Source organism: Mustela nigripes, chromosome 1, assembly GCF_022355385.1.
Source record: "Mustela nigripes isolate SB6536 chromosome 1, MUSNIG.SB6536, whole genome shotgun sequence".
NCBI lineage: Eukaryota > Metazoa > Chordata > Mammalia > Carnivora > Mustelidae > Mustela > Mustela nigripes.
In genome coordinates, this window is record NC_081557.1 from 5737985 (window position 1) to 5763183 (window position 25199).

Genomic DNA, 25199 nt, shown 5'->3' on the forward strand with positions numbered 1-25199 from the left:
TTTCCTCTCTTACCAGAGAAGTAGAAGTTAATTCCTAGAGGGAGGGGCCGAGAGGCAGCCAAACTGCGCCCCAGGGCCCTGGAGAGGCTCAGAAACTCCTGGCACCAAGAAGGCAGGGCTTGGGACTGACAGTAGGGACTGACCCAAAGTCTGTATGAGAAGCAGCTAGGTCACCTCTCTCCACCCAGGGTCCCCTTGCAGCCAGGCAACTACCCCTCTGAGGTACAGGTGGGGGTCACCTGAAGAAGCTTGGGGTCTCAGGGGAGGGTGGGGGGTGAGGGGCTGGACCAAAAATGGGGTTAAGTGAGAAAGTCTACAGTTGCTGCCTGGGGTGGGGGAGATGTCATCCAGTGACAGCAGGCCTGTCGCCCAGGAACCCTCAGAGAGGCCCAACCTTCTGACAGGCCCTGTCCATACCCACAGAACTTTGAGCTGCTAGGACTTCTTGGTTTCCCCAAATGGCATGTTCAATTGCTAGTTCTTAACAGTTAGGAATGTGGCGTGCCTGGCACTTGGTGCTGCACAGAAGCATTGGCCGACTTCTTGTTTCTTCCTCTGCTTTCTATTGTTTTTATTAAGTAGTAAGGAGATGCAAGAAAATATTTATAAAATAAACTCCCTCCCTCCCCCCATTTAAGAAATAGAGACCCTTTGAAGCCCCTCTGGAAGCCCCTGCTGTGCCCTTCCCGGGTGGAGAAAACACTGCGCTGTCTGAAGCATTCCCTTGCTTTGCCTTGTAGTTGTATTACCTAGGTTTGTATTGGTTTTGCATGTATTTGAATTTCATGTAAATGGAACCATACCGTGTTTATTCTTCTGTGACTTGCCTTTTCACTCAATATTATGTTTCTGAGATTTATTCAGATGAACGTGTACAGCTGTAGGGCATTCCTTCTCCTTGGTGTATAGTGAGCCACTGACTATACCACAATTAATTTTTCTACTTTGTCCACCTCTATTGTATGACTCCTTAAGTCTTGGTCCTTGCTCTTCCATATAAATTTTGGAATGCACTTGTCAAGTTCCAGCAATAAAAAATCCCTTTGAGATTGTGAATGAAACCCAACTGAATCTATAGATCAGTTTGGGAAAGATCAACATCCATATGAAATTGAAATTGCATTTTTCAGTTCATGAACATGGTATGTCCATTAAATGTTTTCAATAAAATTATATACTTTTTCTCATAAAGATCATGCCTTTTTTGGGTTAGATTTATTATTATTTTGAGAGAGAGAGAGAGAGCATGAGTGTGGGGACAGAGGGGCAGAGGGAGAGAGAGAACCAGGCTTCCCTCCGAGCAGGGAGCCTGATGCGGGACTCGATCCCAGGACGCTGAGATCATGACCTGAGCCAAAGGCAGACGCTTAACTGACTGAGCCACCCAGGCGCCCCACAGATGGATTTTTAAAAATCTAGACAAGACTTTCTTCCAGTTAAAACATTTGGTCACTTAAATTTATTGCAATTAATGTACTTGGGTACATTATTTCTACCACTTGAGTTTGTGCTTTCTATTTGTCTCACCTTTTGTAGTTCTTAGTTTTTTACCCTTTTTATTTAAAGTTCCAGGGTGCCTGGGTGGCTCGGTTAAACCACTGCCTTTGGCTCAGGTCATGATCCTGGAGTCCCAGGATCAAATCCTGAATCAGCCTCCCTGCTCAGAGGGAGTCTGCTTCTGGCTCTGACCCATATCCACCTTTGCTTCCTCACACACTCTCAAATAAATAAAATCTTAAAAAAAAAAAAAAAAAGTTCTATGGGATGGAGTCCTGCATCGTGCTCCTTTCTCAGCAGGGAGCCTGCTTCTCCCTCTGCTGTGCTTTCTGACAAAATCTTAAAACAAAAAAAGTTCCTTTTTGCTGGGTGCAGAATTCTAGGTTAATAGTTATTTCCTCTCAATATGTTAAAAATACTGTTCTGTCTTTTGGTTTCCATTGTTGCTGTTACATCAACTGTCATTTTTTGTTTTTCCTTTGAAGATACTTTTGTCTCCAATGCTTTTAGGATTTTTTGTCTTCAGTATTCTGCAGTTTACTGTTAAGTAAACTCACTGCGTGAGTTTGGTTTTCTCTGTATTTACCCTCATTAAATTCCTTGGGTTTCCTAATTCTGTGAATTGATGTCTTTCATCAGTTCTAGAAGATTCTTAGTCACACCTTCACATATTTTCTCTGTCCCGACTGAAGCTCTGATGAGACCTTTCTACTCCATCCTCATATTTTCTATATTTGGAATTCTGGATAATTTCTACAGATCTACCTTCCAGTTAGGTCTTTGTTCAGCTGTGAAACCCATCTATTGACTTTCTTTTTTTAATGGTTGTGCCCATTCCTCCATGAGTTTTACACATCAAATATTTTATTCTCATTTCTAGTTTCGTTTACTTCTTTTTCAGATTTCCTTGTTCATTTTATATCTTCTCTTGCTCTCTACTTATATTTTAGGTTTTTTTTTTCTTTAAATATATTGAAGACACACATTTTACATTGTTTGGTAATTCCAATATTTTAAGCCTCTGAGGCCCGAGTACACGGGCTATTGTTTACGGTTGCTCCTCTTCACAATGTCTTATTTTCTTGCAATTTGTGGGTTTGACTAGGAGTTCATATTTCTTGGCATTTTATCAAGAGGGATTGTTTTTGAGAATGGGTCAATAGTAAATTCCTCCAGAGAGGAAAATGTGTTTCTCAGTCACCAGATGACAAATCCTGCACCACTTTATTTTTAAAAAAGATTTTATTTACTTGGGAGAGAGACAGCAAGAGAGAAAATATAAGCAGGGGGAGTGGGAGAGGGAGAAGCAGGCTTCACGCTGAGCAGGGAGCCCAATGCGGGGCTCAATCCAGGACCTCAGGATCACGACCTGAGCCGAAGGCAGACGTTTAACAACTGAGCCACCAAGGTGCCCCTGCACCACTTTATACTAACTTTTCAGCTGTGGGTCTTTCGGACCACCCAGGTATTGTCAGTTTAGGTTGTAAACCTAGTCAGGCGGGCTTATGGGCAAAAATTCTCAGGAGAGGTTTTCCTCCTGCTTCTACCTCACATTAGACTGGAGATAAGCAGTTGCCCTGCTGGTTTTGATGAGATTTCCAAGAACCAGCTTTTAGTTTTGTTGATTTTGTCTACTAATTTCCTGTTTTCAATTTTATTGATTTCTGCTCTAATTCTTTTTTCTTTTCTTTACTCCTGCTTACTTTGGATTTATTTTGCTCTTATTTCCTAAGAAAGTTAAGTTATTGATCTTAGATCTTTCTTCTTTTTTAAAACATGTGTTCAGTGCTGTACATTTCCCTTTAAGCACTGCTTTTGCTGCATCCCACAAATTTGGTAAGTTATGTTTTCATTTTCATTCAGTTCAAAAGATTTTTAAAAATTTTCTTGAGATTTCTTCTTTGACTCATGTGTTATGTAGAAGTTTGTTGTTTCATTTCCAAGTATTTGGGGATTTTCCAGCTATCCTTCTGTTAGTGATTTCCGGTTTAATTACATCTTGACCAGAGAGCAATGTATTCTTTTGATTATTTTAAATTGGTTAAGGCATATTTTATGGACCAGAATGTGGTCGGTTCTGGTTATTGTTCCATGTGAGCTTGAGAAAAAAAATGTGTATTCTGTTATGATTGAAGTAACTCCCTAGAAGTCAGTTGTTGACTGATGGTTTGCTGGGCTCAACTATGTCTTTGAAGAGATACTATAGATAAAGATTGAACAAAGAACAGAAAGAGTTGAGAATTAAAATAATGGAATTTTAAAAACAGTTCCAGAGAAGAGCAGAAAGATAAAAATCCCTCATACAGACACTGTAAGAACAGAGAGAATTAAAATAGACAATCAATCCTGTTCTCTCTGGAATTAACCATTTATCAGGTGCTGGGTTTAATGAGAATTCCAGAGTGAACAGAGACAATGGGAAGAAATAAAGAAAACAAGTGTGTAGAAATGAAGGATAAACATCTCTACCCCACAGCACAACAAATAATGACACACAGTAAGGCACATCCTGACATTTCAGAACCTCAGAGAAAGAAAAGGTCGGGAGCAAAAATGGTATGGAACTTCTCAACAGCATTACCAGGAATCTGAACACAAGGGAATAACTGCCTTAAAAATGATTTTTTTAAAAAAGATTTTTATTTATTTATTTATTTGACAGACAGAGATCACAAGTAGGCAGAGATGCAGACAGAGAGGGTGGGGGAGGCAGGCTCCCTGCTGAGCAGAGAGCCTGATGCGGGGCTTGATCCCAGGACCCTGGGATCATGACCTGAGCCGAAGGCAGAGGCTTTAACCCACTGAGCCACCCAGGTGTCCCAAAAATGATTTTGTGTGAAATTATTTTCAACTTCTAATTTTATGACCTGCTATCACAGGTGGATGAATGGAATAAAGATTTTTTAGACTATGTTTAAAAACTTTAAGTCTAGTGACTTTTTAGAGAAGGTACTTGTGGATATGCTTCACCAAACGAGGGATAAAAGAACTATGAAAGATGAAGACACGGGGCCCGGGAACCAGAGGATCTCGTCAGAAATGCTCTGCCGCAGTTTTCGGGAGCAAACAGTTCTTACTGAGGCAGAGGATGAAGGAAAGTGTCCAGAAAGAAAGAACTGTGAGACTGGATGCGGGAAGAATGAACAATTGGTATATACAGAAAACGAAGCAAAGGAAAGAAAAAAAAAGGCTATTGTTAACTCCATGAAAAATTCAAAAGTAATCTAATTGTCTCCCAATTTTTGACTCTGCAGTGAATAACTTTCACATAGTAATATAAATAGCAATTGAAACAGTGCGTATTAATTTACCTAAAAATTGGGGCAGGAAGGGAGCAAGGTCCTGTCACCAGGGAGCTGAAGGCTCATCTGTTACAAGAGAGCCAACAGTGTCTAGAATGAGAAATCAAGCAAGAGTAGTATACGCAAATATATATATATGTATTTTTTCATTTTTTTCTTAGAATAAGAGCAGGGGGCAGAGTAGGAATAGAGGGAGAGAGAGAGCTTTTTCTTTTTCTTTTTTTTTTTTTTAAGGATTTTACTAGAGAGAGAGAGTGAAAGAGCTCAAGCAGGGGGAGGAACAAAGGGAGAGGGAGAAGCAGACTCCCTGCTGAGCAGGCAGCCCAATGTGGGGCTTGATCCCAGGACTCTGGAATCATGACCCAAGCTGAAGGCAGATGCTTAACCGACTGATCCACCCAGGCGCCTGGGAGAGAAAGAATCCTAAGCAGACTCCTTGCTCAGTGTGGAGTGCGACACAGGCAGGGCTCGCTGTCCGACCCTAAGATCGTGGCCTGAGTCAAAAATCAAGAGCTGGATGCTTAACCAACTGTGCCACCCAGGTGCCCTGAAGCATATTTTTAGAAGATTTTATTTATTTATTTGACAGAGATCACAAGTGGGCAGAGAGGCAGCAGAGACAGAGAGAGGGGGAAGCAGGCTCCCTGCTGAGCAGAGAGCCCGATGGGGGGCTCGATCCCAGGACTCTGGGATCATGACCTGAGCCGAAGGCAGAGGCTTTAACCCACTGAGCCACCCAGGCGCCCCACTGAAGCATATTTTTTAAAATAAATAGCTAATGGGGTGCCTGGCTGGCTCAGTCAGTGGAGCACATGACTCGATCTTGGAGTCGTGAATTCAAGCCTCACGTTGAACTCAGAGAAATTACTGAAAAAAAAAAAAAAAAAAAAAAGCTAAGAGAACTGAAAATGACTGTAGCAAGGGAGCAGTCGTGGGTAATGGGCAGAGGCTATTTTCTTGTAAACTAACTCCATAGTTCTATTTTTTAGAAAAATACTTTTTACAAAGATACCAACCCCCCTCATCCCCAATGTCGACAGCCTCCAGAAGCTCTGACTAGTGAGGGCCCTGGGTGGCACCACCGCCCTGGTTTCCTGCTGCTCCACCCGTCCACAGGGACACAGTTCGCACGGGTACGTCGTATCACATCACACAGACTCTCAAGAGGCGCTGGGCTTTGGAAGTTTCTCCACTTTCCTCATCATGAAAGAGCTACGAACAGAATCCAGATCAGACTTTCTGTTCCAAGTTCACACAGTCATCCCTTGATTGGGGTAGAAGAGAGTCTACGGTCACGTGGCCCGGCTCACAAACCCTGCGAAGAGCTAGCCCCGGCCCAGAGACGAGGGGCTCATTTCCTTCTAGGGCAGGTCTTTCCAACTCTGCTAAGCTCCCTCAGGAAGTTCTTCAGGTTAAGCTGAAATCCCTCCAACTGACCGTGACACTCCGTTTCTCTCTCCATTTCCGGGTAAACCGCCTGCTTGCTCCAGCCCTTGGCTCCATCTAGAGAGCCCTCACCGTTCCAATCCAACTGATCTATGTCTGCGGGCGGCCGGACTGTGCACAGAGGAGGGGGATGGGCTCTCTCTTTGGTCCAGACCTCATGCTTTCCCTTTTTCAAGTAGGCTTCACACCCAGCACGGATCCCAATGCGGGGACTGAACTCCCCACCCTGAGATCAAGAGTAAGATGCTCAACCGACTGAGCCACCCACGCACTGCCCCCCCAACCAACTTGCTTCTCTTAACCTGGCCCCAGAATGCATTCCTTGGAAGGGTTAGGGGTGGGCTGTGAGCTGTGGACGCCAATCTCTCACTGGTGTCCTGGACACAGAGGCCACTGCCTGGGCACAGCAGTTAGGTTGGGGCCCTTGGTATCAAGGGCCAGAGCTCTACAGTTATCCTGTAAAATATCTCCTTTCTGCAATTGACTTATTTCCTCTGGAGGGGCTGCCCAACTCCCAGGATGCCAGAGCTAAATCTGCTCTAACTGCCTCCTTCTACATGTGGGGAAAGCACCCCGGAAGGGATCGGTTCCTTCCCACACACCTGAGATGTCTACCACATGCGAGGCTGCTCCTGGTCAGAGAGAGGAAGATCCAGGTCCTCAAGGGGCAGGGTCCTGGCCCACAAGTGGCTCGGGGTGGCCCTGTAGCACCAGCCTTGCAGAGGGCTGAGAGGTGGGCCAGGCAGACCGGCCAGGGCTCCAGGAGGCCCCAAGGGCCAGGACTATGCGTCTCTGGTCCTTGTGGTCTAAACATGTGCCTTTCTTCAAGGTTAAGCCGCACTCCGCGCCTCCGGTCCATGCCTCCCTGGCTCATTCTCTCACCCTACCGCACTGCCCAGTGAACTTCCCACCTACATGACTGATCTGGGCTCCAGGGCACAGAAGAGCCTCCCGTGCTCTTCTGGGCTTCTGCCTCCCATGCACCTCCCCAGGACCCCAGAAACACCCGTGCACCCTAGCCCCACCTCTGCTCTAACTGAGCCTTCTTCTCCTGGGATGCCCTTTCTGGGCACAAACATCTGAATCAGGATAGCAGCTGTGTGGGCTCCAGAAGCCTGGTGGGGACGGCGGGGGTCGCTAGCTCTCTGCACGGGCCCTCTATGCCCTCCTGCCCCAGTTCCTCCCGTGGGTATTGTCATGAAGCATCACAGGCCTGAGACCTTCGTTGAGCCCAAATTTCTGGAAAGCCCCCTGCGGGGAGCCAGCCACTCCCTGGGCCCCCTGAACAGAAAGAGGAGGGCCCTTGTTCAGCTCACAAGGAGAGATCAGAGCACGTGATTTGCCTGTAATCTGAGCTAGGTGTCAGTCAAGCCTCTAGAACCCCAGGCAGCAACAGGGGGCTCAGTCTTGCTCAAGAAAAAGCTTCTGATTATCCCAGGTCAGGCCGTAGCCAATTCTGGCCTCGACCTGCAGCCACACACGAGTCAATGTGTCTAAGGAAAGCAGCAAAGGAGAAGGCTGGGCCTATGCCCCTCCTCTCGCCTTTACCACTTCCGAGATCTTCCTTCAGCCCCGGGTGTGATTCTGGAGCAAAGCGGGGAGATGGAGGAGCAGCAGGCGTCCAGGGGGCAAGTGCCTGGGATTTCCTGAGGGGAAGGAGCTGAGCCTCCTGGGGACTCACCGGCCTGCTTCTACAGGTCACCCAGCAGCCAGGGTGGGGAGAAACGAGACACATGGGAGAAGGAAACTGTAGCCCCAACACTGGGGAATGGGCCTGGGGCCACTCGCTCCGCCCAGCTCGGTGCAAGGAGCTGTACTTCCTGGTCCTGATTCCGCAGGGCTCTCTCAGCACCAGTCCAGGGGTCAGGCGGCTGCCAGTCCCTCGCTCACGGGCATGTTGATATGGGCACTCAGCAGCGGTGCGCTCTGGCCTTCTCGAAGCACCAGCACCTACAGAGCAAGTGCCCGTGGCAGGAGGGGCAGGCGCCTTGTCCTCCCGGCTCCCTGCAAACCCAAGCCTGGCCTGGTCTGCATTGGCCCCCGTCACAGGCGACCAGGGCGCTGTCGAAGGGGACTGGGAGACTGCAGATAGCCACCCTGACCCGGCCGCCACCCGGGGGCCTTGTCCACCTCGGTCTCACTGGCCACTTACCTTGATGATGTCTGAGATGCCCTTGTCACTGAGACTCTCCACAAAGGTCTCCAGCGGGTAGCTGAGTCCTGGCACCAGCAAGGGGACCTGAGTTTGGCGACACAGAGGGAAGGAGATCAGCCCTCGTGCGTGGACAGTGTTTGCCAGATTCCAGGGCGCTCTCACGCCTGCTACAGAAGCTGCGTTCGCTGTAGCCTGAATCTGGGGGGCAGCACGGGCAGGGCAGGGCAAGCCCCATTCACGGGGCATGGGGTTCAGGGAGGGGAGGAGATGCTCCAGGGCCACATGGATGTCCAGGATTAAACCCAGACCTCTTGACTCTCAACCAAGTCCCAAAGTCTTTCTTGGGTTCTGGTCCTCCCAACTTAGGGTCCAATCTGGACCCGCCGGGAAAGCAGGCCCCTCACTGTGGAAAAAGGTCTCCTTGGGGCAGAAAGAAGCTCCCATTCCCACTGCAGGTGTGGCTGCAGGGCAGGACGGGCTCGGGGATCCCAGCACTAACAGATTTCCGAGAGAGGCACAGCTGGGAGCCCGAGTCTAGCGGTTCTCTCAGAACCTTCTGTGTGGCTCCCCGAAACCTCTCTCAGGTGGGAAGAAAAGCTGCAGGGCATGTCTTGGGCATCCCCCCCCAGAGGCCTCTGCCTTGCCCCAGCCTGGTCTGCGGCTGCAGCGCCCGGGCAGCTCCCTCACCACCGATCTGTTTGGGTCTGCGGGCACCTCCCCAGGCCCCAGCCCGGTCTTTCTCACTCCGTGTCTCAGTGAGGCCCGGTACCTTGAAGAAGGCCCGGGGCAGAGCATAGAGCACCTCGTTGTACAGGAAGCAGACCAGCAGCCCCAGGATGGGCCGGGCTGCTGACGTGTTCTGCAGGTGAAGCGTGAGCTTAAAGGTGGGGCCCAGGCCCTGAACCTGTGGAGAAGGTGGAGTGGGTGGAGAAAACCCTTAGAACCGGCAGCCCTGGGCGCTGGATCCCCCGTGCCCTGCGCTCCAGCTTTCTCACCAGTGTCCTCGAGTCACCTTTTCCCACCTGCTCTGACGCACGGTCCTGCCCTTCATCCAGGGCCCCTCGGAAGCCCAGGAGGCCGGCTCCTCTTTGTACGGGGACCAGCAAAGGCCCGGAGAGGGGAAAGGGCTTGGTGCAGGCCACTCAGTTGTCAGAGGCAGAGCTGGCCTGGGGACGGAAGCCCCAGCTCCCACCTGTGGCCTCACCACCGCCCCTGCCCATCTTCCCAGGCTGTCCCCACTGCCTGCTCTCGTCCTATGGTGGCCACAATGACTTCTTTTTCCTCCCTCTTAGCCTCAGTTGCTCTGCAGCCTGTTTCCCCCTCCCCCCAACTTCCTTTAGGGAGAGAGAAATCGGAAACCCGGTTGGGTCAGGCAGCACACCTCCGGGACCCACTGAGCCCTGGCCAGAGCCCAGATGACCTCGCGGTCACTTGTGTCGGAGTGCAGGGCTCCTCCTCCTGTGCCTGGGCCAGTCTCAGGACTTCCCCTTCCAGCACCAGTCAGTCCCGACACCTCAGGCTGCCCGCGAGTACTCGAATAAACTGCTTTGTTCCTCGTTGCCTGGCTGCGAGAGTTCCTCCAGTGCCGGGAAGAAATGTCCCTTAGTAGCCATTAATGTCCCTTCGCAAGCCACTACTTGCGAAGCCTGGCCCAAATCTAGGGCCTTGTGTGAGGCACAGCATGGGCCAAAGGAACTGGGGAGTCTGGCCCACTCTGCAGCCACTGAGGAAGAGGCAGCACAGCAGAGAGGAGAGAGGGCGCCCGCTTGAAGGAAGATCGAGACTTGGTCTCTGGGCCTTCGGGGCTGAGACACAGGCACAAGGCCTCGTGGGCTCTGAATTGGCTCTGGGGCTGAGGGGTTCCTACTCACCCTTGACCTCTGTCCCTCCAGCCCTGAGGTGGCCTGACCCCCCCCTCCACCGGGGTGTTCACTCACCACAGCGTGCAGCTTGAGGGGCTCCCGGGCTGTCACGGACACGGGGTTCAGGCTGGACTCGAGGGCCTGCACGTAGGCACGGGCGGCCCGGAGGCGCAGCAGGTAGAGGTCGGTCTGGAAGGCTCGGTGCATGGCTGAGGACAGGGACACAAAGGGCTGGTGCCAGAGGTCAGGAGGGTAGGAGGGGGCAGGGGTGGGGAAGAGGGGTCTCCCGCGTGGGCGGCCGCTCAGACACGCGAGGGGAAGGCCGCCTCTGCGCGCCAGGGAACGTGGGGAAAGGGAGGACAGAGATGACATGGCCTGGCCTCCCGGTGACACAGGGCGCTGTGGGCCACACGCGGCTCCCTCCTTCCTGACTTCCGACCACCGCGCTGCCCTCACGCACAATCCCGGTCTCCCCGACCGCGCCTGCGATTCTGCCCGAAGGGCTGGTGTCCTCTCGAGTCTCGCCCTCCATCCGCCTCCTCTGAGCAACCCTGACGTCCCACCGACACCTCACCCTCAGCACCGTGCAAACCCACCTCGTCTCCCCCCACCCACCAAGTCACCCAGGTCCTGCCCTCGAGGCTCGTCATTCGCCAAGGCTGGAGGCCTCTCCCTCAAAGCCGGCCCCGGAGTCCGCGCTCCCTCTCTTCCCGCTGGGAATCTTCCAGACTTCGCATGCTCGTTTCCCAGGCTGATTCTGCTCCTTTCCTTGTGTGCAGGGCCTTCTGCCGCTCAGAAGTTCTCTGTCTTTACGGTAGCCCACCATTAATCTTTCCTTTCTCCTCTGGTGCTTTTATAATTTATTTTAGTCTACCCAGAATCAATGTGTTTGGTTTGAAGTAGAGTTCTGTTTGGTTTTTCTAGAACCAAATTGTCCTAATCATACTTTTTGGACAGTCTCTCCTCTCCCCACTACTCTAAAACAACACCTTTAACATATATGGACCTTCCACTTGGAGGAGGGTCCGTTTTTGGACTTTCTAGATGTGGCCCGGATCGGCGACAGTTCCCGTAGTCCCACCACTGCCGATTCCTACAGCCTCACAGATCATTCTCCTGACGGCCAGGTCCCCTCATTCTTTAACTCCCCCCTCCCCCTGCCAATTCTTAGATTTACTCTTAAAATCAACTGGTCAGGGGTGCCTGGGTGGCTCAGAGGTTAAGCCTCAGCCTTCAGCTCAGGTCATGATCATAGGATCGAGCCCCGCATCGGCCTCTCTGCTCGGCAGGGAGCCTACTTCCCTGTCTCTCTCTCTGCCTGCCTCTCTGCCTACTTGTGATCTCTTTCTGTCAAATAAATAATAAAAATAAAATTAAAAAAAAAATTAACTGGTCAAGTCCTCAGAGTAAACCCTATTGGGATTTGCCCTGTAACATCGCTATGTTCCTAGATTAATTTTAGAAGCTATTAATCAACAGCTTTAGGCATCAGGTCCTGCTACCCTGAGCCTTGCGAAGTCTCATCATTGAAATATTCCGGTAGTCTTTTATGTCCTGGAGAGTTTTGTAACTTTCTTTCTTAGACTGCCATTTTCTTGTTAAGTTTATTTCTATGGGTTTTGTTGCTATTGTGAATGGAAACTCTGCATTATATTTTCTGAATGGTTACTGTTGGTATAGACCAAATTACTGATTTTTTGGTATATTTTACACTTGGTTACCTTACAGAACTTCCTAATTATTTCTCAAATGTTTCAACTGCTTCTCTTGGATTCTCTAGGCTGTAATAGCCTGCTAGCTCTTTTATCCTCTAATTTCTCCCTTAAAAGTATAAGCAAGGTCCCTTTATGAGACAGAGCTGGCTGAGTTACTGTATTTTTCTGTTTGACATCCTTCCCCGCCCCCACTACCTAGAATCGTCCAAATATCTTAGCTCTGCACTCCAGGCCCCTCGGAGTCTGCTCTGACCTGCCTTGCCAGCCTCTGCTCTGGTCACCTTCTGCTTGGGTCCGCCTTCCTGCACGGCGCCTGGGACTACATGCAGACACTCCTTGGATCCAGGTAGCGTCCTGTGCCTGAATCGCCCTTACCCACCCCTTTCTGGTGGGTGGACTTGTAATCATTTCAGGGTGAAGTCCAACGTCAGCTCTCTCTGAAGCCTCTCCCAGGCTCCCAGGCCAACTCCCTCACTCCTGTGAGCCCCACCAGAGACCTCTCCTATACCTCCCATGCAGCATGAAATTAGCAAGGCGGACAGAGCTCCTCGGGTCGGGCCTAGCCTATTTCAAGGCACTGGCAGACGCCGGGCATAATCCCAGGTATTGGATGAATGGAAGAATGATGCTAGAGCAGGGAAAAACTGAATAGGAAAAGGAAGAACCCTGGTCCAGTTCTACCTCTCTCGTAAGAATTCCTGCATCTGGAAGCAACTGTTTTCTCCTCCGCATTGATAAGGCGCAAGCCTTCACCCCCGACATCGTCCACCTGGAGGGAGGTACTGCAGACAGGCTGCACCTCCTAGGCTCTCTCTGTGCTTCCAGAGACCTGCCTGGCTGCCCACGTCTCCCAGGGCTTAGGGCACCCAGGTGGGTTCACTGTTTCTTGCTGCTTCAGAGCCACGAAGAAGGATGAGAAAAGACCTAGTCTGAGTCTCACCGGTGCCAGCCTCCCGCTCTCGCAGTGTCTGATCCACATAAAGCCGGGTCTTTCGGGGCACACTGAGTTTCATCGCCTGGGCTGGTGGGGGGCCCACCTCACCTCCTGCTTCCACAAACACTGCCGTACGCTTCAGGATCTTGATGATCAGGCCACCGCCTGGGGACATGGACACACAGGAACAGGTCTATCCTTCCTAGTTCTACCCAACCTTCCCGGCCTGTCCTCCCCAAGCAATCTGCCTCAGATAGAGCCATTTCTGTCCACATCTGTTTTCCTGCTGAGATTCTGGGCTTCTAGAAGTAATACAGTGTGTCTTAACAGTGTCTTTTCATTCATTCATTCAGCAGTTACTTATGGACTGCGATGTTCCTGGCATTGTGTAGGCTCTGGGGAGACTGGGGGTTGCTGGAGACACTGTGTCTGCAGGCCTTGCTTCCAAACGCAGGCCTGGCTGGGCGTCACAGCCACCTCTTCCTTCCCAGGATCTGGCCCATCACCTTGGCGCCTAACTCTAAAACCCCTGCCCGGCCTGAGTCCGCTCACCCCGTGTAGTCATGATGAGGGTGTTGTCTTCCCGCCCGTAGCGGCCGAAGCAAAGGCTGGTCACTGCATCCTAGGATGGAGACACCAGCGTTTGGGGGGGAAGATAGCTTGGAGAGGAGAGCAAGACTGGAGTGGGGTGATAAGGCCGGGAGACCCCAGATATGAGATAATAAAGAGATGTCCGGTAAGGCCTGGGGCAATGAGGCCTCCCAAATAAGCCTTGTATTTCTCACTGCCTTTCAACCTCACTGCCGCAGCCACGGTTCCAGAATAAACGTCACTGCGCTTCTGGGGTCAGCTTTCTAATAGGCCCCCAGCCTAGTGTTTCTCCCCAGGCTGTCCTTCACACTGCTGCCTTTCAAAAATGTGATCGTGTCTATTTTCTGCCAGAAAACTTCCAGTGACTTTTATGCTTCCCGTTAGAACAATCCAAGGCTTTCCGCATCTGACTCCAACCTGCCTTTTCTGTTCTCCTCTACCATTCCCCCTAACACCCCCCCCCCCCCCCCCCCCAACCCCCCCCCCCCCCGTCTCCCAACAGCCTGAGGTCCAAACCAGCTGCTTTCAAACTTGACACTGTGACGTAGGACACTTTATATATATCTATGTGCAAGTTCACATGTGATATACTCTGAGCTTTCTTTCTTCTGCTGCTGGTTGTGACCCATTAAATGAGTCGAATAAGTCACAACTCAGTGTTTGAAAAACTCTGGTCCAAACTCATCAAACCACCTGGATTCCTTGATCAAAAATACTTATACCTCTCAGCCTTTGCTCATGCTGTTTCTGGTCTAGAAGTTTCTTCCTCCATGTACCCACTTGCCAAACTGTTTTGAGGCCCAGCAGAACTGTCACTCGCTCTGGGAAATGACTTGCGAGTTCCACCCCATGCTCCCCCACCACCCCAGTCACCAGGTCCCCTGAGCTCTGTCAGTCCTCTGCTTGGCTTTAGTCTTGCTTATATTTGAATTAGCTGTGTCTCTGGTTGGCTGTCACCTCAGATTATAAATTCCCCGAAGGCAGGATTTAGACATCATTTTATCCCCAGAATACAGTGAGTTATGCTTATGAGATGCTCAACAAATGTTTCTGAAATACATCAAGGGACACCTGGGTGGCTCTGTTGGTTAAGCATCTGCCTTTGGCTCAGGCCATCATCTTGGGGTCCTGAGATCGAGCTCCATATCAGTCTCCCTGCTCAGCGGGGCATCTGCTTCTCCCTCTCCCTCTGCCTGCCTCCCTCTGACCCCTGCCTCTGCTCATGCTCATGCTTTTTTTCTCTCCAATAAATAAATAAAATCCTTAAAAAAAAATGCATCAAAAGTCAAGGTCATCAGGTGGAGAAGGATCAGGAGAGGCAGCCAAGAAGCCCCAGAGGTGGGAAGCAGGGCCAAGAGCAGTGAGCAGCTCACCGGGGTGCGGATGACATTCAGCAGGGCCTTATCATGGTAAATGCGGACTTCTCCATTGGCCAGCCCAGCCATGACGGCCTGCAGGCCCCGCGAGCGCTGCTCTAGGAGGTTCATGGTCAGGATGGCTGCTGGCATCTGCACTGTCCACAGCTTCTTACCCTGGGAGGGAAGAGCTTCTTCACTTGGGAGGGTTCAGGGCACGGCGTGGAAAGAAGGGGCGGCTGGAGTTGCAGGGACAGGGACACCAGAAGGAAGCGCTTGCCGAAGGGGAACCAGGGAGACATACGTGGACGGGGTGGGGAAAGCCACACCTTGTGGGTGAAGCCATGCAGGCTCTCTTGGGTGCTGCCCACCACCAGGACCTTGTGTACCCGGACGAGCCCCACAGGCTGGGCACTCAGCTCGATGCAGTACTTGGGGCGTGTGGAGTCTCTGCGGGATAAAGACACACTCTCCAAGCCCCAGAGGAACCTTCCCTCCTTCCCTGGCAGCCCTCCTCTTTCTAAGCCTCACAAACTATCCCAGAAGGAACCTTGGCCCCAAAGTAGATGACTGTAGTATTATTTCCACCTTTACCACTTAGCTCCTGTGTGACCTTGGATCACATAAAGTGTGTTTTCTTTCCCGGTCTCCCTGCTGCCTTCATTGCAGTGATCTGTGTGAGAACCTGGCCTTGAACAGTTTACCGTGAGTGGACCTTAGGCTAGATGAGGTGCTAGAGGAGGCAGTTCACCAACTCATCAGAAATGCATGCGAAGTCTGCTCTGTGTAAAATGCCCTGTTTTCGGTTTCCTGGCTTCTGAATCTTAGTTTCTCTTATCCAGAAAGAAGGGGTAATTCCAGCCAACCAATCACAGGCTATGGCTCCCCTTTCTTCATCACCAAGTCTGATGATCATATCCCATCTGAGAGCCTCCCTCTGGTCTCTGGCCTCCTTCCAATCTACTCTCCAGCCAGCAGAGCAATCTCTTAAAAATATAAATGGCTCGCGTCATTCTTCTGATTAAAACCCCATAATAGTTTTCAAATTCTAAATCCGTAGCATGTCCTAGCAGGGCCATGCACGAGTCAGACCTGGTCTCCACGCACCTCCTTGCCCGTCAAGCTTCAGGAGCGCACACCAGTATCTTTCCCATCCTGCGTTTGCTCAAGTTTTCTCTGCCTACAACACTTCTTCCCCACTTTTCGAACACGTGGCTCCTTCTTAACCTTCCACGTTATCTCCGCAGACGGGTGCTCACCGATCACCCTGGCCCCGCTATTTCTTCCCCCTGAGCTTGTATTTTTCCTCCAAAGCACGCAGGGACTCCATTTATACCGTTTAACAATACATCAATACATCCCTGATGCCTTACATAATGCTTAATACAGAGTGGGTGCTCAAAGATATTTCTGGAATTGGAAGACGAATGTTGTAAGGAATATCAACCTAGTGCATAAAGACACGTTCCATACCTATAAAGCCAGACGGCAACAGGAGGCTATTTCTACTTCTTCCCATCTCTGGCGGTACGTCTCATGTGTTATAGCTGCCCTGCCCAGTCTCTCACTTCGCCAGTCCCCATCACACAAGCCTCCAGATGGCCCCCTACGCACATGAGCTCAGCCTTCTCTGTCAAGTTCCCAGCTGGGGAGCTGCAGTGGAAAGAGCTTTTCCACTCCCGAATACCAGCTCCAAAGCCCCTAAAACCACCGGGGTTCTGAGATGCTCCTCCTGGCCCCAGAGACCACGATGCAGCTACCTTCTCAGGATATAGATGTTCCCGTTGCGGCAGGCGGCGGCGAGCCGGAACTCCACATCGAATTGGCCAGAAACCTCCAGGAAGACGGGCACGCTGGGTAGGCTCATCTGCAAAGGAGAGGCTCAAACATTCCAGTTTTCCTGGCGCTCCTGTCCTTCCTCACCTTGAAATAACTCCTCTGAGTGGGTTCCTTGTCCAAATTCCCAAACTCCTCAGTCACTGTGGGTCAGTTTAAGCTTATTCAGTTTTTCTGGAGGGAAACTCGGCAACATGCAGCAAAAGCTTTCAAGTCTATTCCCTTTGATGAAACACTGCCACTTCTAGGAATGTATCCTAAAGAAATATTTAGATGAGGATGCACAGAAATCTTTAGAAAAAAAGGAGGGGGTGCCCAGGTGGCTCAGTCATTAAGCGTCTGCCTTCGGCTCAAGTCATGATCCCAGGACTCTGGGATGGAGCCCCATGTCACTACCTGCTCAGCAGGGAGCCTGCTTCTCCCTCTCCCTCTGCCCCTCCTCCAGCTTGTTCTCTCTCACTCGCTCACCCTCTATCTATCAAATAAATAAATAAATTCTTTTAAAAATCTTTAAAAAATGGCTGGTTTGGTTTTATATATACATATGGACAGACATTGATGGGCTACCATTATGTGAAAAGAGGTTACACGATCCTCTACCACTAAGTCATTTTTGTAAAAAAATGTATTTATAGGTTATATATCTGTGTCGCAATATGAAATTTCTGGAAAGACATACCAATACTTTAATAGTAGATTCTGTGGGTGGTGGTATTTTCTTGGACGTGTATTTTTTTCTTAATGCTTATCTATATTTTATGTTTTCTACAACATGTATTACCAAGAACTACGGGCAGGAGATGTGGGGGAACAGAGGGAGGGAACGCAGCCTGGGCCTCAGCTGTGCCCAGGGCCAGGCCCCACACTGACCTTGGTCAAAATGGTGAAGGCCTCCGGGTCCAGTACCAGGAGCTCCTTGTTCTCGGTGCCCAGCACCAGGCAGGACACAGCATCTTCGTCGGCCAGGTTCTTCTTTAAGGTGGTCATGGTGGTGATGACTGTCTGCAGGAGGCCTTCAGGAGTCACCCAGGGGATCCCCAAACGCCGTCCCCACAGACACCCCCAGAATACCAAAGGAGGGAAGAAAGAAGGCAAAGGAGGAGGAAGAGCACCAGAGACGGGATGGACGTTTCACGCGCAAAAGCGTTAATTGCAACAAATCTAATTTTCTAAAAAAGAGGCTTGTTTAAGTCAATTACAAATTTCCATTTGATCAAAAACCATGTAGTGACTTTAAAAATCACATTTTAGGGGCGCCTGGGTGGCTCAGTGGGTTAAAGCCTCTGCCTTCGGCTCAGGTCATGATCCCAGGGTCCTGGGATCGAGCCCCACATCGGGCTCTCTGCTCCTCGGGGAGCCTGCTTCCTCCTCTCTCTCGGCCTGCCTCTCTGCCTACCTGTGATCTCTGTCTGTCAAACAAATAAATAAAATCTTTTTAAAAAATAAGTAAAAAATAAGGGGCGCCTGGGTGGCTCAGTGGGTTGAGCCGCTGCCTTCGGCTCGGGTCATGATCTCAGGGTCCTGGGATCGAGTCCCGCATCGGGCTCTCTGCTCAGCAGGGAGCCTGCTTCCTCCTCTCTCTCTCTGCCTGCCTCTCTGCCTACTTGTGATCTCTCTGTCAAATGAATAAATAAAATCTTTAAAAAAAAAATAAAATAAAATAAAAAATAAAAAATAAGTAAAAAATAAAAGTAAAAATCACATTTTAAAGGAAGATCCAATGACAACCAGAACATTTCTAATGTACTAAGAGAGAAAAATAGGTAAAGCGTTATGTCAGTATAATCCTAGTTTAGAAAATATCTGAATAAAAAACCATGCCGGAAGGCTAAACTCATAAATACAAAAACTGGTTATCTCTGGACAATGAAATCACAGGTGATGTTTAATTCTTCATTGTGCCCTTCTAGAATTTCTACAGTGTGCACATGTTCCTTTTGTGATTGTGATTGGAGAAAAACAAAAGAGAAGAGGATGGTCCCTTTTTAAGGAATTTCTCCTATGAAAATAATCTAGCGGGACCAAAATACCTCTTTTGTAAGATAAAACTGCTCATTGTGTGATTATCTTTAAGATTAAAAAAGAGGAATCATTCTAATGCCTGGTGGAAAGAGAAAGGTTATAGAAATGTGGGTAGTAACAGCGCCCAATTATATAATCATGACATATACATCTTGGAAAGATTTCTTCCCTCCCCCAAACTGCATCTTTTAAGCAATAATTTATTTATTTCATGATTTTGTAAGTGCTCAAAGATATTGGTAACTGTGGATCCAAGCTGCTGGTCGGCAGGAGAGAACAGCGTTGGTCTAAGGCTTGCCAAAAACTAACGCATGCATTGGTCCATGCGTTTGGTTCGAGTGGCTTCTACAGAAGGGGAGGGTTCTCATGAGGCTTTCTAAACCACAGAGAGCAGCTCTGGAACTGGACTGAGGGTCAGCCCCTAGGTCAGTAACCACCAGACTTTCATGAACACGTTCACCAATAAAGCCATTAAAATCATAACTAAGAAAAACATGAAGTGAATAAAAGGGATACATTTCTTATCTAGTATACATGAATAGTTCCATAAACTAGGAGTGGAATAATTAATAATCAATTAAATAATTAAGGGACCATTAAGAATAGAGTTCTTGGGGCGCCTGGGTGGCTCAGTGGGTTAAAGCCTCTGCCTTCGGCTCAGGTCATGATCCCAGCGTCCTGGGATACAGCCCCACATCGGGCTCTCTGCTCAGCAGGGAGCCTGCTTCCTCCTCTCTCTCTGCCTGCCTCTCTGCCTACTTGTGATCTCTGTCAAATAAAATAAATAAAATCTTTAAAAAAAAAAAAAAGAATAGAGTTCTTAAAGACTATTTAAATGCTCAAGATACACTGTTATGTACTCAAGGGAAGCAAATTATAAAGCATATTTATGAAGAAAATGTACCCAAATAGTAAGAACGAAGACCTCTGGGTGGTGAGATTATAGTCATTTATACTTCTCCTTTATACTTCTCTTTATTCGCTAATGAAAACATATTACCTTTACTCTTAAGACAAGAGAAGTGATGTAAAGTTATGCAACTATATATCAATTCAAAGCTGCCACTGTCAACCGGACACGGAGAGGCGCCGCAGCTTTGTGACCGTATACGTGTGCCACAGGCCGGAAAGGAAACTGCAGAGCGATCTGAGTCGCGTTTGGTTGCAGAATCTACCACTGATGTTACATTGTCTTTTAAAAACTGTCCATATTTTTTTAGAGGGAATTCAAAAGAGAAGGGACGTTACCTGCCGCTTAATGGACTTGGACTTGTGCTGGCTCACGAATGCCTCCATTTCACTCAGCTCCAGCTGTAAAAACCTGTACGCAAAGAGAACTGGCAGGTGCATGGCCTGGGCTACTTTCCTCCACAGGCCACTCCTTAGCCACCCCTCCCCCCGGAGCCTCGGGAGCCCTGACCCCCCACAGGGCCCTTACCTGAGGGACTGTACAGACAAAGGCACCTCTGCCTTCTCCCTGAAAGGAGAGGGGCAACCATGGCCGATTTAGCGGAGGAACAGGACCCTGGGGGTCAGACGGAGAGCACGGGGATGAAGGAGAGGGGCTGGGGGCTGCGGGAGGGGTGGGAGGCATATGAAGGGGTGAGTGGGCTCTCACCGGATGCCTTCCAGCATCTCCTTCAGGGTCAAGGGGTCAATCCGGTCCTGCGACAGCAAGGAAGAAAGGTAAGCCTGTGAGCTCCAGAGTCAGGCAGGGAATGAGGACTCAGTGGCTGCCTTTTTGCCTTCCTCTTCCCACCCCTGACATCACTTACCTCCTTGGCCTGGTTCCAAAGATCTTGCTCCAGGGGGTTTGGAGGCAGCTGGGGCAGGCTGAACTTGAAGTAGGGCCTAAGATTCTTATATACATACACACAAGGGCCTGAGGCGAGTGCTAGAGCGGGTGTCCGGGGCTCGTGTTGCTCCATGAGGAAGGTGGCGGCCGCAGCTGGCAGTGCAGGTAGAGGACTTTCAGTCAGCACTGCGGGTCCCTTGAGCACCTTCAGGCGGGGGTGCTGCCCACCGGGGCCAAGGTCCCCCACCACCAGCTGTAGAAAGAGGCTGGCTTATTCCAGGCTCAAGATCTAAAGACCCCTCCACTGACTCCCTTCTCAGGCTTAGACTTGTTTTATTTTTTATTTATTTTTTTTTAAAAAGATTTTATTTATTTATTTGACAGAGAGAAATCACAAGTAGATGGAGAGGCAGGCAGAGAGAGAGAGGGAGGAGGAAGCAGGCTCCCCGCTGAGCAGAGAGCCCGATGCGGGACTCGATCCCAGAACCCTGAGATCATGACCTGAGCTGAAGGCAGCGGCTTAACCCACTGAGCCACCCAGGCGCCCTAGACTTGTTTTATTTTATTTTATTTTATTTATTTATTAGATTTTAAAAATGTTTTTGGGCTTAGCCTTTTTACTGGTGCACACTCATTCACTCACACACCAGTGCACCAAGTCAGGGGCAAGGAGATTTTGTAATAAGGCTTACAAGACGTGTGACCTTGGGAAAGCTGATTCAACTCACTGAGCCTCAGTCTTCCCACCCGCAGGAGGGGACTATCTACCTCATGACGCTTGCAGTGAAAATCAAACGAGGTAATGAATTACGGAGTCTGGTGAGTGCTAGTGAGGAGGGGGTGGCAGACAATGTTTTCATTATTCATTCAGCAAACATTTCTTCAGAGTCTGCTCCACGCCAGGCACTATTCTGGACAGTGGAGGGTGGCTGAAGTCAGTGGGGTGCTGGAAACTCCTATCTGGGTCTCTGAGGCCTGGTTTCCAGATGGGAACCGAGCCAAGGAAACACAAGCACGCACGCAGAGTACGATGTGCTGTGTGGACAGACAGGAGACTCCAGCTCCTCGGCCTCTCTTTTCCACCTTCTAATCCACCGTCCAAGCCACTGTGGCTGCCACGCAAGCCCATTCTCTCGAGTGAGGCTTTCAAGGCCTCTTCGATCTGGTTTCCAGCTGCTTTTCCATCACCTTGCCATCCATGCTAAGCTCCAGCCAGAATGCGGGCTGCCACAGAATGGCTCGATTCTGACAATGCTCAGTGTGCCAGGAGCCACGCCAGGAACCCCATGCATCCTTTCATTTAATCCTTTCAACGATTTATGAGACAGATGCTGTAATTAGCCCCATTTCGCAGATGGGGAAGCTGTGGCTCAGAGATGGTAGGTAAAAGTCACTCACGTAAGTGGTAGAGCTGGGACCAGACTCTAGGTTTGTCCCAACCAGTGGTCTTAACTACTATTTTATATTGGTTTCACTTTCCAACTCCAAATTTACTCTTTCCAAATATGCTACAAACTTCTAAGCCTCTGTGCCTCCACTTGTTCTGTTCCTCTGACTGAAATGCTTTCCCCTCCTTCCCTCCATACCTTCTTCATCCATTTCACTCATTCTTCAATACCCAGTTCACTTATCACTGCCCCCTGTCACCTCCACACAGATCACCATTCTCTCCCTGCTGCTCCCATCCTTTCCATATTTTTGATCTCAGCATCCACTTGTTTACTCCACAAATATTTACTGAGGACCTAATGTGTGCCAGGCACTAAGGCAGATGCTGGGAATCAACAAACTAACCATTAAAAAAGTGATTACACAAAAGCAGCTTATGTTTCATGCTAGTTATTGAGGCTGCGATTTCTCTATACACCCAGTGCCAAGCAATCAGTCACTATTATTATCTTGATATTGACCAATCAGTCAATATCATGGGTAAACTGAAGCCAGTGTCATATCTCCTCCTGACAGTGTACTGATTCATTTCTTAGTTTAGTGTCTGTACAACGTGTGACACAAAATTGGGGTTCGCTGGACGCTTGCCAAATTGCAGAATGCTTTATGGACTGGAATTTGGAGGCAAAAGTCCACCGAATTCTACTGTATTCGCCATGAAGGATGTGATTCCAGAGCTATCTTCTTACAGCCCAAACAGCATGCCCACTGTGGGTTCACTGCCCACCACTGAGCAACAGTGGAATAAACACATGACCGGGAATGTGACAGGCCCAGGTCTGCCACTTTTTACAAATTCACTAAGTTTACTTATCCTCTCTGAATCCATTTTCCCATTAACAAATTGGGAACAAATAATATCTATGTATGGGAAAATGCTCAAAGAGGGTCTAGCCCGGGAAGGGATACTAAAATAGGTTAACTTCCTTTCTTTATGCCCCAAATATTTCACAATCTTAAAAAAACCAAAAAAAACAAAAAAACCTGTACCTTTAATTTTTAAAGTAATTAACATTTCATTTATCTTTTTTTTTATATTTAAAGATTTCATTTATTTATTTGACAGAGATCACAGGTAGGCAGAGAGGCAGGCAGAGAGAGAGGGGGAGGCAGACTCCCTGCTGAGCAGAGAGCCCCATGCGGGACTCGATCCCAGGACCCCGGGATCATGACCTGAGCTGAAGGCAGAGGCTTAACCCACTGAGCCACCCAGGCGCCCTTATCTTTATGTTTTAAATTAAACTTAAAATTTGACCTTTTTATTATGGAAGGATTCAGACAAATACAAAAGCAGAGAGACTCATGTAAGTGAACCTCCAAATACCCAGCTTTCAGCTTCAACAATTATCAGCTCATGGCTAATCCTAAAATCTATGCTCTTTCAATAAACATAAAACTCCCACTTTCCTCTCTTCTCCTTTCTCTCCAGATTCCAATGCCACACCCCCAACCAAGGGATGTGCCCTTCCAGCAAAGAATTACAAGTCAACGAGATTAAGAGGCTTTGTCTTAGTAGAATCCCCAACGGCATTTTGTTCTGCTTTCCTTTGTGCTGTCTACTATGGAATCAACAGGTTCTCTGGACTATCCACATAAAAATAACACTGCACACTAAATGTACTTTTTCAGTGTACACTTGGGTTCCAGATTATGCTGAACTCTTCTGGAGCCATCAGGAAATGTCAGTTCTCACGCTCCCCCACGCCCCCCCTTCTCTTTCTTCCCGGGGTCAGGTGCTTACCTTGTACTCCCCATCCCCGTGCAAATCTGCCAGCGCTGGAAAACACAAAAGGGCCATAAGCCAAAGTTTCCCAATCCCTGAGACTTCGCTACAGAGCCGTTATTCCGCTCCATCTCCTGGTCGCAGAGACTCACCCAAGCAGGCGGAAAAGGTATGGATGTTGGCCATGGGGTCGTAGTGTGCGTCCAGCCATTTCGAACTTGCCTCGTTGCTGCGACAGGAGGGGAAAGAGGTGGCGACTGAGTCCCAAGGGAGGGGAAAAAACACTTTGCGGGATCTAGTCTCTGAGCGTGAGGTGTGCAGGGGGCTCTGAAATGGGGGTACAGACGCCTGGGGCCAAGTCCAGGCTCCTCCAGAGACTCACTGAGTGACCTCGAGTCACTCACACAAGCACATTCATTCACTCCTCGGGGCTCAGTTTCCCTATTGGTTCCCTAAGATCCCTTCAAGGGCTGCCAGCGCTTTTCGAGAAGCGAAGGAGCCCAGATCCCGGGGTCCAAGCTCCCCTCTTTACATCTGTAGGAAAGGCGGCCTCGAGGACCCCGGCCTTCACCTCTCAGCTCGGCCGCTGTCGGAATCCGACGAAGACGCAGCAGCCATCTTTGCAGGCGTCGCCTTGGTAACCGGCTCCGGCCAGCCGCCGCGCAACGCCCAAAAGCGCCCGGGCTCTGGGAAGTGCGCTGGGAGGAGCACGTTCAAAGGTTCCGGGCGCTCGGCTTTCCTGCCCAGGTCTGAGAGGCCACCAGGCAGGCGGGGAATGCCGGCCTCTTAGCTGGTTGAGCCGGCTGAGGCGCAATCCCTCATCCCAGATCGTATGGTTTCTCTCTGCTCCTTCCCAGCTGGAACCGCTGGGCCCTGCGATCTCTGGATTATTGGCAGGACCCTCTCGCCTGGAGAGCAGCCCTTCTAGTGTCCCTGAGAAGTGAAACTAATCCCACACCCCTTTATCCTCACGGCTAACCCGGCTGTAAAGGGGTATGATCTTTCTTCCCATCTTATTCTACAGGTCTGGGTTCAGAGAAACAAAGCACAGGGTTGAGAGATTAAATCCTAGGATGGACTGAAATGGAGAGTTTCCGGTGTCAGGGTTCCTGGAATATTTTTAAATACAGGATATGCCACAAAGGAGGACTGTAAAAATAGTGCCACGTTCCTCCTTGTGCCTGTGTCTCATCCTTTAGAGGCGATATCAAAATCCTGTTGTAGAGGGACCCTAAAACTGACCTTCCCCAGGCTTTGATCCCTCTACCCTGCTGGGAGCAAAAGAGAAGTGAGGCAAGGATTCACACAAATCGCAAAGATGGTCGTTGTTTCTTGTGTTTATTTTCTGGTTATAAAAGCAACACATGAAGAGCACTGGATTGGGAGGCATTTTGAGTCCTGTAGCATCTAGACAGGTCGCTTCTCAGAACTTCCATTCCCTCATCTGGGAAGCAGGGCAAGGAGCTGGGTGGGCCTTGCCTACTCTACCAAGGGCAGTGCAGATCAAATGAAGTAAC

The 25199-nt window shown here is 49.5% G+C and overlaps 1 protein-coding gene across 2 annotated transcripts; it reads right to left on the reverse strand.

The window, feature by feature from the left end:
* Window positions 1-2989: 2989 nt before the first annotated feature.
* Window positions 2990-24327, reverse strand: BBS1 (Bardet-Biedl syndrome 1). 2 transcript variants are annotated; one of them, XM_059400797.1, is made up of 17 exons: window positions 24254-24327; window positions 23835-23911; window positions 23701-23735; window positions 20491-20763; window positions 20334-20380; window positions 20154-20192; window positions 19964-20036; window positions 17564-17695; window positions 16618-16724; window positions 15187-15307; window positions 14876-15034; window positions 13464-13533; window positions 12918-13076; window positions 10338-10471; window positions 9170-9304; window positions 8398-8484; window positions 2990-6011 (listed from the first exon to the last, which is right to left on the reverse strand). In XM_059400797.1, exons 1-17 carry the CDS (start codon window positions 24298-24300, stop codon window positions 5943-5945), a joined length of 1764 nt encoding a protein of 587 aa, XP_059256780.1. In that variant the 5' UTR covers window positions 24301-24327; the 3' UTR covers window positions 2990-5942. The 2 variants fall into 2 exon arrangements, with proteins under 2 accessions (XP_059256780.1, XP_059256770.1); XM_059400787.1 differs by lacking the exon at window positions 2990-6011 and adding an exon at window positions 7987-8195.
* Between the last annotated feature and the right edge of the window lie 872 nt (window positions 24328-25199).

Excerpts from the sequence above, each read along its gene's own strand:
- BBS1 (XM_059400787.1), bottom strand. The coding sequence starts at position 24,300 with ATGGCTGCTGCGTCTTCGTCGGATTCCGACAGCGGCCGAGCTGAGAG. Across the intron at positions 23,912-24,253 it reads GACAGCGGCCGAGCTGAGAG|CAACGAGGCAAGTTCGAAAT; the intron begins GTGAAGGCCGGG and ends CTCCTGTCGCAG. Across the intron at positions 13,077-13,463 it reads CCTCATCATGACTACACGGG|GCGGTGGCCTGATCATCAAG; the intron begins GTGAGCGGACTC and ends CCATGTCCCCAG.